Source organism: Heteronotia binoei, chromosome 9 (assembly GCF_032191835.1).
Source record: "Heteronotia binoei isolate CCM8104 ecotype False Entrance Well chromosome 9, APGP_CSIRO_Hbin_v1, whole genome shotgun sequence".
Classification (NCBI taxonomy): domain Eukaryota; kingdom Metazoa; phylum Chordata; class Lepidosauria; order Squamata; family Gekkonidae; genus Heteronotia; species Heteronotia binoei.
Window position 1 is genome coordinate 22,015,026 of NC_083231.1, and position 14,407 is coordinate 22,029,432.

Genomic DNA, 14,407 nt, shown 5'->3' on the forward strand with positions numbered 1-14,407 from the left:
TGTGAGCTAGCTCACATATTTTTAACCTCCAGCTCACACCTTTTTTGTCTTAGCTCAGGAAAAATAGCCCCAGAGCACAATAATTAATGGCAGCAGCTCACCACTTTAATGCCAGTAGCTCACAAAGTAGAATTTTTGCTCACAAGACTCTGTAGCTTAGAGAGAACATTGTTCATGAGAAAGACAATTAAAAAACGTAGAGCCTGATAAAAGATGGAGGAGCTCTTCCGGTGGTGGCGGGGGACGGGGGGGGAGGTCACTGGAACTACTTAAAAGCTAAAGGGGGGCAATGAAGAAAGGCTTCCCTCTCCCCTGCGAGGCCTCGCCTCCGCCTCGCCCTGGGCCAAAGCAAACACCGCCAGCCGCCCCGGCCTCTCCTCCTCTTCCTCGGTGTCTGTCTCTTCTGGCGCGAGGGGCAAGGACGAGGCGCCTCAGGGCCGCCGGGCTCGGGAGGGAAGGCGGCGGAGTTGGCCGGCCAGGCCTCGGCTGTGCTCCGTCACTCACGCCCCAATCTAGCGGCAGCGACTCACGAAAGAAGCGCCTGGCGGTGAGGCCTGCGGCTGCCTGCCTATTCTCTATCGTTGCGCGGGGTTTCCTCTTCACAGTACGCAGCGCCTCTTACGTTTTCTTCGCACCAAACACAGCGTGTCTTACGCCGTTTTCCCTCAAGGGGTGCTGGGCCCTTTCCTTGCCTGAACGCTTTTCCTGGCCTGCTAACTGCTGATTTTTAGCAAAACTCTCGTCTGTTGCATGGTTATCTCGACCTATTTCTAAGGAGTTCAGTACTGGCGTAGTTAATTTTTCTTTTCTCGCTTTGCCCCCCAAAACGTCCTGCGAGGCTGAAAGACAGACTCGGAGGGCCCAAAGTTAGCCAGCAGGTTTTATGGCCGCGTGGGGGCTTGAACAAGGGTCTCCCAGATGCTAGTCCCTTTAACGTGGCCCAGCAAATTTACAGTCTTTTGAGGAGAGGCACTGGATGCTACGCTGAAAATCTGTGCCTCTTCCTCAGTTTTTTTTTTTAAAGGGGGGGGAAGAGCAAGTATTACTCTTCCAGATTGAACTTCTATGTTTCATTTTTTCTGAGTGAGTTCACACTACACTAAATGTGTTTTGCAACTAGATTTTTGCTATTCCTGCACTAAGGCTGCCAAGTCCAACTCAAGAACTATCTGGGGACTTTGGGGGTGGAGCCAGGAGCAAGGGTGTGACAAGCATGATTGAACTCCAAAGGGAGTTCTAGCTATCACATTTAAAGAGACTGCACTCCTTTTAAATGCTTTTCCTTTATTGAAAATAATGGATGATGGCGCACCTTCTTTTGGGGCTCATAGAATTGGACCCTCTGGTCCAGTCTTTGAAACTTGGAGGGTGTTTTGAAGAGAGACACTGGATACTATGCTGAAAATGTGTGCCTCTACCTCAAACCCTCCCCTCGCCAATACCCATGGAGAAGTTCTCCATTATACTCTATGGAAATTGGTCTCCATAGGGTGTAATGGAGTGCCCAGCAGATATTCCCCCCTCCTGCTTTCTGATAACCCTGAAGCAGGGTGAGGGCCTCCAAACTGGGGGACCCACTGCCCCCAACTGGGGATTGGCAACCCTTACACAGTAAAAATCCAGTTGCAAATTGCATTATTTATTTATTTATTTATTTATTTATATTGGGATTTATACCCCGCCCTTCGCACCGAAGTGTCTCAGGGCGGCTTACAACATGATAATACAAATACTACAATTTAAAACACTTACAAGTAAAATTAAAACCATAAATTAATAAAAGCAAGATAGATAAAAACCGGCAGTCTACAGATGCATTTTGTTCCATCCAAAAGATTTCCTTGTCAGTCAGTATTATAGGCCTGCCGGAAGAGGGCTGTCTTACAGGCCCTGCGGAACTGCCCTAGGTCCCGCAGGGCCCGCACCTCCTCCGGCAGCTGGTTCCACCAATAAGGTGCCGTTACTGAGAAGGCCCGATCCCTGGTGGATTTTAGACGGGCCTCCTTTGGCCCGGGGACTATCAGCAGGTTTTGTGAACCCGAGCGTAGTACTCTCTGGGGAACGTGTGGGGAAAGACGGTCCCTAAGGTAGACAGGTCCTAGGCCATATAGGGCTTTAAAGGTAATAACCAACACCTTGTACCGGACTCGGAATATTACTGGCAGCCAGTGCAGATCCCGGAGCCCCGGCCGAATGTGCTCCCGTCTTGGGAGCCCTAATAACAGCCGGGCAGCAGCGTTCTGCACCAACTGCAGTTTCCGGGTCCGGCACAAGGGTAGCCCCATGTAGAGGGCATTACAGTAGTCTAACCTCGAGGTGACCGTAGCATGAATCACTGTTGCCAGGTCGTCACGTTCCAGGAAGGGGGCCAACTGCTTCGCCCGCCGAAGGTGAAAAAACGCGGACTTGGCAGTGGCTGCTATCTGGGCCTCCATTGTCAGTGAAGGCTCCAACAGCACCCCCAGGCTCTTAACCCTGCCCGACGCTGTTAGTGGCGCGCCGTCAAAAACTGGCAGGGGGATTTCCCTTCCCGGGCCGCAGCGACCAAGGCACAGGACCTCTGTCTTCGCCGGATTCAGTGTAGTGTGAATGTATCCTCTCTTTTTGAACATTGCATTTGCTCAGTGCTGGCTGGTTAAATGGAAAGCCGCCCAACCACCTTTATTTCCCACTCCAGAACTACAGAAGTTTCTTTAAACCATGTAGGGAAACAGACATTGTGGGCTGTTCCTTACTTCTCACTCCTCAGTTAAGTAATTGTGTTGCCATCCTCTGAGGAAATGGACCAACAATGAATGACAAGTCTTGTGGCACCTTAAAGACTAATGTTTTTATTTTTGTGTTAACTTTTTTTGAGCAAAAAACCCTAATGGTGACGGTGAAATAAAGTGCATGGCAGCCTTCAAGGTGCCACAAGACTCCTATTTACATTTTGCTGCAACAAACTCAGGTACCCCTTTTAGAAGGGTTTAACTTGGTCTGAAACAAGCACCCTAGAGTAAATGTGTGGTTTCTCATAGCAAAAAGCCACTGTAAAATGTGAATTGCCAGTTATCTTTGTGACACAGCAAGAGCTATTTCCCCATTACTCTTCCAGTGGCTTCAGTTCTTAACTTTGTATAGTCATACAGACAAGATTAATGAGACCTGTGCTTTCCTTAAGATATTCTATCCCTAGTGTTGAAAAATGTGTGCATGTGCTGCACCATGGCTATTGTGTGTCCTTTTACATAGAAAGTTATTTAAAATTAATGTAGTTCCACGACTCGGGGGTAGAAGGAAAGCCAATATTACTCGTCTTGGGAATTACTCAGTAAGTCACTCCAGGTATGTTTGAAATGCTACGAAACCTGTTCTACTGAGACCACTGTCACTAAAAATGAATGTGTGTAACCATGGTTTTATTTACCATCAGGACTTTGTAGAAAAAGCCCAGCAGAAACTCATTTGCATATTAGGCCATGCCCTTGACATCACCGTTGATCCACATAGGCCTTTTTTGCAGAAAAAAACCCAGAATAAACGAATGTGCATATTAGCCACACCCCTGATGCCAAGCTAGTCAAAACTATGTCCATGTGTGTGTTCCTGCTAAAAAAAAAAAAAGCCTTGTTTACCATAAAGATGTGAAAGCCTGGAGAAAAACTCCTACATACATGCTCATTTTCCTCCAATTTTTCAATAGAAGAATTTGAAATTACAAGCAGAATAGAAAAATGTGGTTTTTAAAATACGTTTTACAACTGGTTGACTCAATATGTGTAGCATAGTGACTCTCAGTGGAGGCTCTTCTGACACTGTTCCCTAATTTGGCAATTGCAACATGTTTCAGGAAAGTTGGCAAGGCCCGTGCCCATACAGAAATGGCTGCTGCTGGAGGAACAGGTAAGCTGTAATCTTCCTTGAGGTGCAGGCCTCATGGTAGTGAAGGAGGCAAATATGAGTTTTGGGTTATAGCAACTGCAGATGTACTCTTTACGAGCCATGGATTGGATATCACTGGCATGATTTTTATTGTGCAAGACAATTCTACAGGGTTAGATACTGACACTTTTTGCGAATACTTTGTATTGTATATACAATACATTTTCAAGAATAGTTTTAAAATATGACTAATTTTGTCCGTAATGAATATGCTATAATGGGTGTGATGAGAATGTCCTATCAAAGAGTTCTGTATTTTCAGAGTTCTAGGTGAACTGGATCCAAATACACTACTAATCTCACTGTGACTCACAAGATTGTTACTGCCCAAATAATATGCATTTTTACTATAAAATCAGTGCTGTTTTAAACTTGTATTTTTTCCTACTGCTAAGACAACAAACATAGCATCCCTCAGCCCAGCCCAACCTCATGAGCTTGAAAGCTAAGCAGGGTTGACTAAGGCCACTAATTGGATGGGTGACCGTCAAGTAAGACGGGGTGCTATGCAGAAGAAGGCAATAGCAAACCATCTCTGCTTGTCTCTTGCCTTGAAAACCCCATCAGGTAGAACTTCATGGAGGCAACTGCAACTTGATGGCAGGCTTCACCTTTTTAAGATGGCAAATACAAAGATACTAAACAGTGTGTTTATATATTTACAATGTTGCTTGTAAAAGCTATTGTACTTATAACATTTTCGTTTTATAAATATTCCAAATAGTACAATTTTATATATAATAGCTAAAATACAAATGATGTGTTTTATGTTGCTGAACCTGTACTGTGTTTTTTTGGTTTGGCAAGCAGGTATATATTCCAACTGCTTCAAAATTTCGGGAAATTTTATTTCTCTAGTATTTCTGCAGCAAAGACTTTAGGTCGCCGTCTTGGAACACTACTGACAATTGTGCAGAGAAGTACTAGATACAAAGTTAATGTGTTAGCATTGTACTGGTGTAACAGCATTGTAGAAAGAAACCCACGCTGTAACTTTTGGGATTTAATATGCTGACATAAATGCAGTGAAGGTGCCCTCCCTTCTTCCAAAGTGCGGATTGTGTGCAAAAATCAAGACGTGCACAGAGAGTTAATATTTATTTTAATCAATAAAAAGTGCATTGTACAAACCTTTTATCCCCAGCTAATCTTAGACTACCATAAAGTCCAAAGTGGCACATACAATTGTTTCGTTTGGAAGGTTTCTGTCTATTTAAGATCATCACATTATTACTTATCGCCCTCCTTTTTATCCAGAAAACTACCATTACCTACTAAAGCTAAGTGTCCCGTAGATATAATACAAATGAATATGAGTCTTCATTTTGGCATCTAAGTGCATTTGAAGAATTTTTTAAAAAAATTAACAGCATTATAAACTAAAGCGTTAACAGCAAACCTGCTTTATTAATTCTTCTCAAGTAGCTATAACCTCTGTGTGGTACCGAACCTTTAATATAAAGCAGATCACATTCTACTACTGTAGTTCTAAAAGTGAGAGGCAAGTCTCATAGGGAGGCACTGGTAGTGGATAAAGGAATAGACTCTTCCTCAAACAGCCTCATGTATTTTATTGGTGTGGAAGGCGCAATACAATGTGATCATCAGTCTAGGCCAGGGTGGCCAAACTGCAGCTCGGGAGCCACATGTGGTTTTTTCACACATAAAGTGTGGCTCACAAAGCCCCCACCACCCTGTTGGCCAGCCTGGAGAAGGCATTTGTCTCTTTAAATTACTTCACCAAGCCAAGCCTGCTTAGAGAATGCATTTAAAGTAGCTTTCTGTCTACCTCTCCCTCCCTCCATTTATTTTCCTTCTTTCCTGTCTTATGACTCTCAAACATCTGATGTTCATGTCTTGCAGCTCTCAAACATCTGACTTCATGTCTTGTGGTTCTCAAACATCTGACATTTATTCTAAATGGCTGTTATGTTAAGCAAGTTTGGCCACCCCTGATCTAGGCTATGTTACTCTATCCCCAAAACGGTAGTGGTGGCCAATCCCTGTTCTTAGCAGACATTTTTCCTGGTGTCCGTCCTACTACGATTTAAGGACAATGGTTTTCAAAGCTGTTCCAAACAATCCAGAAGATTATCAGGATTTCTTCAGCAAGAAGGTCAATTATGGCAGGCAATTTTCCTGACAGGCTATTGGCTCACCATTACTGACCTTGCCCTGCATTCTATAGTATCAGGGCAGTGTTACATGTGCCCTCTCCATTTAGACAAACACAACACTGTCCAGCTGGCTTAGCCAACACTCTACACACAAGCTGCTCCACAAATGGAGGCATGCTAGAACATTTCCCAGAATCCTCTGCAATACATATGGGTCCTAGGGCTAATGAATCATTGTAAAAAGATTTCTCTGTCTGAAGCTAGAGAATTTTAAAAACCACGCCTTTAGAGCAGTGCTGTGAGGCAGACAGAGTTTTTTCTTTTCCCCAGATCAGAATGAATGAGAATACCACCAGCTAAACTGTTTTAATTTGTGTGTGGTTCAGCTATATTTGAGGTGCTTTTGTGTTTCAGTAATTGAATACCGATATTTTTCTCCTGTGAGCTGTTTTTACAGTAATCTTACTAGATTGCTATAAACTTGTGGGAAAGATACTTTATTGTGTACATCAAAACAGATTTCTTATTTTGTTCATTTGTAAAAGCGATGAAGACAAATAGGCAAAGTCAGTTACCTTTGCATCACTAAAAGGTTTTCCTCACCAATTATTTAATGTAGATTTAAATTCCTGTTAAGTGAACTAGAAGATACACTTACTCAGATACATGTGCATACCAAATTATTCAAGATTCCTCCGTATTATTCTTCTTCATTGTACAGATAAGTACACAAGGAAGAATTACTGCATGACACTGCGTGAAAAGAATGTAAATTTCAGCCTTACAATCCATTATCAGCAATTGCAAGTAAATAGCTCATTGAAAGGCCTGTTCAAAGATGCTGAGCTTATGAAGCTTTCAGTTTTAAAAGTTGCTCCATAAATGAAAATGACTGGGGTAGTTGAATTTTGGACTGTCTACTTGAGGAATGGGCAGCTTCACAGAAAAATTATCTGCATCTAATAAGCACATCTATTAGAAAAGATCAGCGTGACTCCTCTTTCTGATATGCAGGTTCTTATCAACATTAAAGATACATCATCTGCACTTGGTATGGTCCAGAATCCTGTTGGTATACTACTTTATTCTAAGTGTTGGGATTTCTGTCTATTTGTCTATGAAAGTCTCAAGTACTGAAACTGACTGCCTACATGTATACTCGCAATCCTTTAAACAGTCTCAGAAGGCACTCACAAGTAACCCCAAAAGCATCTGTTTTGTTTCTTACATATTGCCTTGGAACGTGCAACTTCTCTGGTATTGGAAAGTAGTGAACATGCTATTAAATTTTGGTCTGAAATTTTTTTCAACTGCTTTCATGCATACCATGCTTTTGCCCTTCCATTTAATGGTATGCAGATTTATTTGCTTATCACAGAAAATTCAAATAACTGAAAAAGGGCTGTTGCAGATTATAGAACTCATCAGGACAGAGTGTATAGGTACCTACCTTTTCATTTTATGACATATATAAATAATTCCTGTTTTAGAATATAATATTTGGTTATGCAGACTTTAATTGATTTTAACACCATATTGGATTATCTGCTCACTTACAATAAATACATTTAATTTGGCCTCGTGTTAAAGATGTAAAGATTATAATCATTACTATAGATATAAATAGCAGATAAATTGTCATACAGTACATTTTAAGTCACATGGATGAAATGCAACTTGGATAATTTTATATGAAAATACAGGTAATGTGTACAATCCACTGAGAATTTCTCTTCAAATCCCCAGTGTATGTTGTGTTTAAAAAAGCAGAGAAAATCTGCTAAGGGAATGGACTCATCCTTGTAACTCTTTTTCCACATATATAGAAAAATAACAACAATTAGTATGAAGCATAACTATAGATGTTTACATTTGTTCCAGAAGTGACTGTGTTTCGCAATGATTAAAATAATTAATTCCCATTAAATCTGCACAATAAGCCCATCTGTAGCTGGGCAAATGTTTCTGCAAATATGGGGTTCTCCTAGAATAAAAGTGATATCTATGTATGTGGAGACGTTCAGAAGATTCTCCCAATTTTTGGGTGGCAGTTTAGGCTGCTGCAGCAACCCAAGATGGCATTCAACTTGGCCTCCACCAGAGTGGGGCTGAATAAAGAATATGAAAGGAGAGGGGTCATAAAAGGATGCAAGGCAGAGAAGACGCAAGGACTAAAAGAAGAACATAGATTTATACCTCACCCTTCTCTCTGAATCAGAGTCTAAGAGTGGCTCACAATCTACTTTATCTTCTTCCCCCACAACAGACACCCTGTGAGGTGGGTGGGGCTGAGAGAACTCTCACAGAAGCTGTCCTTTCAAGGACAGCTCTTTGAGAGCTATGGCTAACCCAAGGCCATTGCAGCAGCTCCAAGTGGAGGAGTGGGGAATCAAACCCGGTTCTCCCAGATAAGAGTCCACATCCACACACTTAACCACCACACCAAACTAGCTCTCAAAAGGGGTAAAAGAGCTGAGAGAAGTCAGGAGGAGTAGAAGCAGCCAAGGCAGAGGAAGGAACAGAACTGTGAGAAGATGAAGAGGAGGGAAAAAACCAAACAACACTGGGGCTGCAAGGAAGGGCATGAATGAGATTGGCAGGGGGGACAGAGTCCAGTAGGGTGGGGTAAAGCAATTTCATCTCCCACAACCGAGTTCTCAATGGATCCCTTGACTGTGAATGTCTATCTGTCCAACAACAATCACCAAAAATTGTCCATCACCTCCTGCCACATTGGTTAATTTATTCAAGTGTAATCTGCAAGGAATGATAATAGAATAAAATAAAGGAGTTATAAATTTGTGGAAAACACAGTATTTAGGAACAGAAAGTGTTTGGTCACTTTCATCCAGTTGGTCGTGCAAGATTACAGTTGTTGAACTTTTCCGTATGTTCTAGTCCACAGGTGGCGCTGGTGGTTCTTGTCCCTATTTGTTGAGAATACATTGAGTTAGAACAGAGGGAAGAAAGGGGGTACAAAACAGAAGTACCTGCTTGTTTCTAGCAGGAAATGCAACGCTTGAACTGGGCCCAAATTCACCAGGCTAAATTGCAGGCACTTAAAAAAAAACAACAGGGTTGCACTTACCTATAATTGTTGTTTATCCAGTGGTCACCTGTGCAGTGACACATGGGTACTGTGCAAGCACAGGCTTGCTCCAAGGGGTTTTATTTGAAGCTCAAAAATTCCATACCCTTCCCCTCACACTGTCTTCCTGCCTTTAGCATGTACCCTTTCCTCAGTCCTTCTCTGTCACTGCTGAAGGTACAGGCTGCATATTAGGGAAAACTTTTTTACAGTAAGAGCTTTTCAGCAGTGGAATCAGCTACCAACGGAAGTGGTGAGCTCCCTCTTACTGGCAATCTTTAAGCAGCAGCTGGACAAACACTTGCCAGGGATGCTCTAGGCCAGGGGTGTTGAACTCATTTGTTATGGGGGCCAGATTTGACATAAATGAGACCTTGTTGGGCCAGGCCATGTGTGTCATAAAATGTAATGCCAGCTAGTGGACATATAAACTGTATAAAGGGGGCGCAGACAAACACATTTTTTTTTTACTTAAAACATTAACACTCTTGCAATATTTGGTTTTATAGTCTGATAAATGTCATATCTTGCTATGAATTATTGCATCAAAAACTGCAGACAACATCTGTGCTGTACCAATCCTGAATATGCTGTTCAAGTGTTATTCAAGTGTGCACGTCTGTAAGTTGCAAACCTACTTTTGATTTATAGACATTCATTACAAAGATCTCATAGTCAATGCTTTGAGCCTCAGACCCAGAGGAAAACATGAAGCAGCTGGGCATTGTGAGCTTTTGTACATAAGTTGCTTCATGTGCTGGTCAAAATTATGTGAAGGCACCATGGCACAGACTGAGGGCTATGAGCTTGTCTACAAAGCTATAGTCTTCCCCAGAAAAATAACCACAACTTCTATGTGGCAGTGCAAGAACAGAGAGACAACCATATACAGTGGTCAGTATCAGCCTATTATCTGGCAAGTCTAAATTCAAGATCACCAATCAAGGGAAAATGTGAAAGAAAAATCAAGGGAAATTTGTTAAGTAAACCTGGGGTGGACACACTCAGCCTTACCCTAGCTTGTTGTTATTGCTCTTTTAAACAGTTCACATGCTTTCCTATTAAGAAAGACTGGAGGGCATGAATATAGGAAAAAGAGGAGGGGAAACCAGTTGTACCCATAACAAACCCAACCAAACTCTCTCTCTCTGTAGCAAGGCAAAAAGCTCATACCATCAATGAAATGTTACTAGTCTTAAAAGTGCTTTCTTTGTATTTCTCCTGGTGGTGGGGGCTGGGCAAAGGAAGCTCTGGCTCTTTCCTTCCTTCCCCCAGGGCACAAGGAGAGGGAGGAGCCTCAGCCAGGAAGGAAGAGAGGCTTGGCTCAGTAGCTCTGCAGGGTGATTGAGTCTGGCAAACTTAATCACCCAGCAGAACTATAGAGCCAGGCTCTTTCATTGGCTAAGGCTCCTCCTCCCTTTGGGAAAAGGGAGGGGAAGAGAGAAAGAGCCAAGTAAGGCTGCTTTGCTGGCCACTGATTGCTGGGGAGAAACACAAAATGGTGACCAAACACAGCAGGCAAGGTAAAATGAAGCAGACAACAGCCAGTTGCTGGAGGGCCTGATTGTAGCCCTTTGCGGGCCGCATGTTTGACACCCCTGCTCTAGACTGATCCTGCATTGAGCAGGAGGTTGGACTAGATGGTCTGTATGGCCCCTTCCAATGCTGAGATTCTATGAATCTTGCAGAAATGCTAGATAATTCAGTCAAGCTACATGAAACAGTAGAAAATACACTTACATTATGTGGGCTGGTTGGTTTTTCAGCTCTGTTAGATCTTCTGAAGTTTGCAGGTCTCATCAAAAACAAGACAAGGGCTAGAACCATCCAGGCAACCATTATCATTGTAACACTGATGCCATTATCATCTGATGGACTTGGTCCTGGCACTAGAAAGCAAGTAGAATTAAATTAGGGGTAGAATGCAGATCACCTTTATCCACCGGGATATACACAGATGATGAAACCCACGGATAAAGAATATGCAAGTGATAAAACCCAGCTGTGGAACAGGTGGCATTATGGGGAAAAACAGAAATGTGGGCTCAGGGCACATGGGATTTCCTCAGTCAGGAAATCACCTCACTCTGAGGTTGGAGTCCTCTCATTAACTACTCTGCAATGAGTAGTTAACAATAAAAACATGCAAGTTCAAACACCCATTTAAAATATGATACAGTAATGAAATTCTGCAAAACCAAGTCTGCATAAGCAACCATCCTCCCCATACACACCCAGAGGAAGTCCAAGTGCAGGGTATAAGTGGGGTAATTTTAAAAATACACTGGAAAAGAGGAATGAGAGGATGCAAAACCATTACTGGGTTGGCAGCTACTGCCAGTGTTGTTTCAATCTGCACAACCAATAAGAAGCCATGCTAGGCAAGAGCCCTACTACCTAGATCCACCCACTTTCTGAAAACACTCGGCAGACACAGGTAAGATGTTAACAGGTACCACTGCACCCCTGAGGAGCCCTGCTAAATACCACAGAGGCAACTTGTGCTCCATAAAATTGTTACCAAAGGTAGATTCATCAAATATGTAAAAAGTCTGAGCAGAGCATTTCCTACACTTAAAATGGTTTGTATTGAACTACTGAACCCTGCCGGAGTAATGCATCATCAGTAGATAATCTGTATTTCCTGTTATGTTTTTCTCCAAATCCATCACACTATCGTCTTCTTTGACACTCTTTGGATAGCTGTTTAGGGACAGCAAATGTGCTCCCTCTGGGGACCGTTAAATTTTGCCCTGACAGTTCCCTGCTGGGCCTCTTCTTTGACCAGAGATTGATTCTGTCCTGGATCCCTGGCTGGGCAGTTCCCAGGGGTTTAAAGTTCCCAGTGCGGAGCAGGGTGGGGAATGCTGGGTGAGAACAGAGTAGCAGCTCTACCCTCTGACTCACTGTCCAAAGACTGCCCAGCTGAGTCACAGTATTGACGTTTTTCACACGAACAGTCATACATGACTGTTTCTTAAATGCTGTCTGCTTCATTTCCACTTAGTTTTCAATTGCTTTAGATTACTGTTGTGTGTGCTGATCTCTGAAAATCAAGGAAATCATCTATGGTACTTTCTGGCTACTTTCCATCAGAGGGGTGCTTTTCAGTTTCTCTATTTCCTGTGCACAGGGCTTCATTTGTAGAAAAATGCCCAGCAGGAACTTGTCTGCATATTAGGCCACGCCCCCTGACACCAAGCCAGCCAGAACTGTGTTCCTGTGCATTCCTGCTTTACAAAAAAAAAAGCCCTGCCTGTGCACATATTCTCTTAGTGTCCTTTAGTTTAATAGTCAACAGGACTCCTAATTAGGATTGTCAATCCCCAGTTGGCTAACACAACAAAAAATACAATCTAGTGACCAATTTACTAATAAATATATAGAAACCAGTCCAAATGTCCAAAACATGTACATTCAAGTCCCAAAGTAGTGTGGTGACAAGCCAATCGATTTAAGTACCTGTTTCTTTCCAGTCTTCATCAGACCTGGGACCAATATTGATTCAGTTATATAGATTCTTTACACAATTTTCAAAAAAGAGGGACGCAGAGCGTCTCCAGCAGCAATTTCACATCGGCTACAGCTCAGTGCAAGAAGCCTCATGCTGAGCTGTAGCCGCTGTGAAATTGCTGGAGACGCTCTGCGTCCTTTTTTAAAAATTATGTAAAGAATCTATATAGTTGCAGGACATTAATTTGGTACTTGCTCTCAGCTGCTAGGACATTGTATGCGCAGCTGTGGAAACAAGAAAAAATACCAGAGAAATGGGACTGGATTATGAAAGTTTTATCGTGGAGTGAGATGGACAAACTAACTAGAACTCTAAGAGACTATGATCAAGATATATTAAAAAAGGAGTGGAAGAAATTTAAAGGATATATGGAGAAAGAGTGGAATGTAAAAAGACATTGGACAATTTTTTAGTATTGATGAGGGAAAAAAAATATTGAACTTTGATTAGTTATTGGTACCTTTAGTATTGAACTTAAATATATAACTTCGGGGAAGTCAAACAAGGGAGGGAGGGGGGATTGAAATATCATATAGGTTAGTACAGGAAATTTATAATTAAGTTTTGTAGCCATATGTTATCAATAAATTGTTAAAACACAAAGAATCTATATAATTGAATCAATATTGGTCCCACGTCTGATGAAGACTGGAAAGAAACAAGTACTTAATTGATTGGCTTGTCACCACACTACTTTGGGACTTGAATGTACATGTTTTGGACATTTGGACTGCCCCTATCCCCCATTATTTCCAAATGGAGGGAAGGCATTTAAAAGGAGTGCGATCCCTTTAAATGTGATGGCCAGAACTCCCTTTGGAGTTCAGTCCTGCTTGTCACACATTTGGCTCCACCCCCAAAGTCCCCTGATATCCAAGAAATAAAGATACGCTTGCAATATCCCAGTTCTCATAGCAAGGATCATATAATGCACACTATCAGGGGTGGGATTCTAGCAGGAGCTCCTTTGCATATTAGGCCACACATCCCTAGTGTAGCCAGTCCTCCAAGAGCTTACAAGGCTCTTTTCTGTAAGCTCAAAAAGGATTGGCTGCATCATGGGGTGTGGCCTAATGTGCAAAGGAGCTCCTGCTAGAATTCCATCCCTGCACACTATACTTTTTGCTAAAAAGACTCCACTTGCTGTATACTTGGTGCTTGGGGGAACAACAGTGGGAGGGCTTCTGGTGTCCTGGCCCCACCGATGGACCTCCTAATGGCACCTGGGTTTTTTTGGCCACTGTGTGACACAGAGTGTTGGACTGGATGGGCCACTGGTCTGATCCAACATGGCTTTTTTATGTTCTTATACTCAGCAACAGCTTGTCCTTTACTGAGGCAAATAGGTTATTGTTATTTTCATTAACAATATCCCTGAAAAATACAATTTTCCACCACTCAGTTCAAAATACAGCTCAGCAACTGCAAGGACATCAATACACACTAGACACATGATGCATCTACCTTCCACACTCAGATTTCAATTTACAGAGATTTAGGGGAGAGAGGTGAACCACAAAGAATAATAAGTCTAGCAATTCATGCTAACACTGGGTTGCCAGCTCAGCACTGGAAGTCAGTGAGAAACTGAAGGTACCTAATCTGTTGGGCAGCCTGCCAATGCTACAACATCACTTTGAATACAAACCAAAGTGATGTCATTATGTTGCCACAACACTCTAGGATTCACCAGAAATTCTGTGGTTTAACCTCACAGCTTTGGTGAATCCCAGAGTGTTGTACGGATGCAATGATATCACCTCT

General features: G+C 42.5%; 2 protein-coding genes across 2 annotated transcripts in view; one reads left to right on the forward strand and one right to left on the reverse strand.

Annotated features, from left to right (window-relative positions):
• Positions 1-14,407, forward strand: part of WDR19 (WD repeat domain 19) — a 370,238-nt gene that overhangs the window by 219,514 nt on the left and 136,317 nt on the right. The gene's annotated exons all lie outside the window — the stretch shown is intronic.
• SMIM14 (small integral membrane protein 14) overlaps positions 8,765-14,407 on the reverse strand; it is a 43,177-nt gene continuing 37,534 nt past the window's right edge. Inside the window, exons 4-5 of the mRNA XM_060246275.1 lie at positions 10,870-11,018; positions 8,765-8,968 (exon numbers count right to left, since the gene is read on the reverse strand). Of these exons, the coding sequence (XP_060102258.1) occupies positions 8,936-8,968; positions 10,870-11,018 (182 nt within the window). The 3' untranslated portion in view covers positions 8,765-8,935. The remainder of the gene's footprint in view (positions 8,969-10,869; positions 11,019-14,407) is intronic.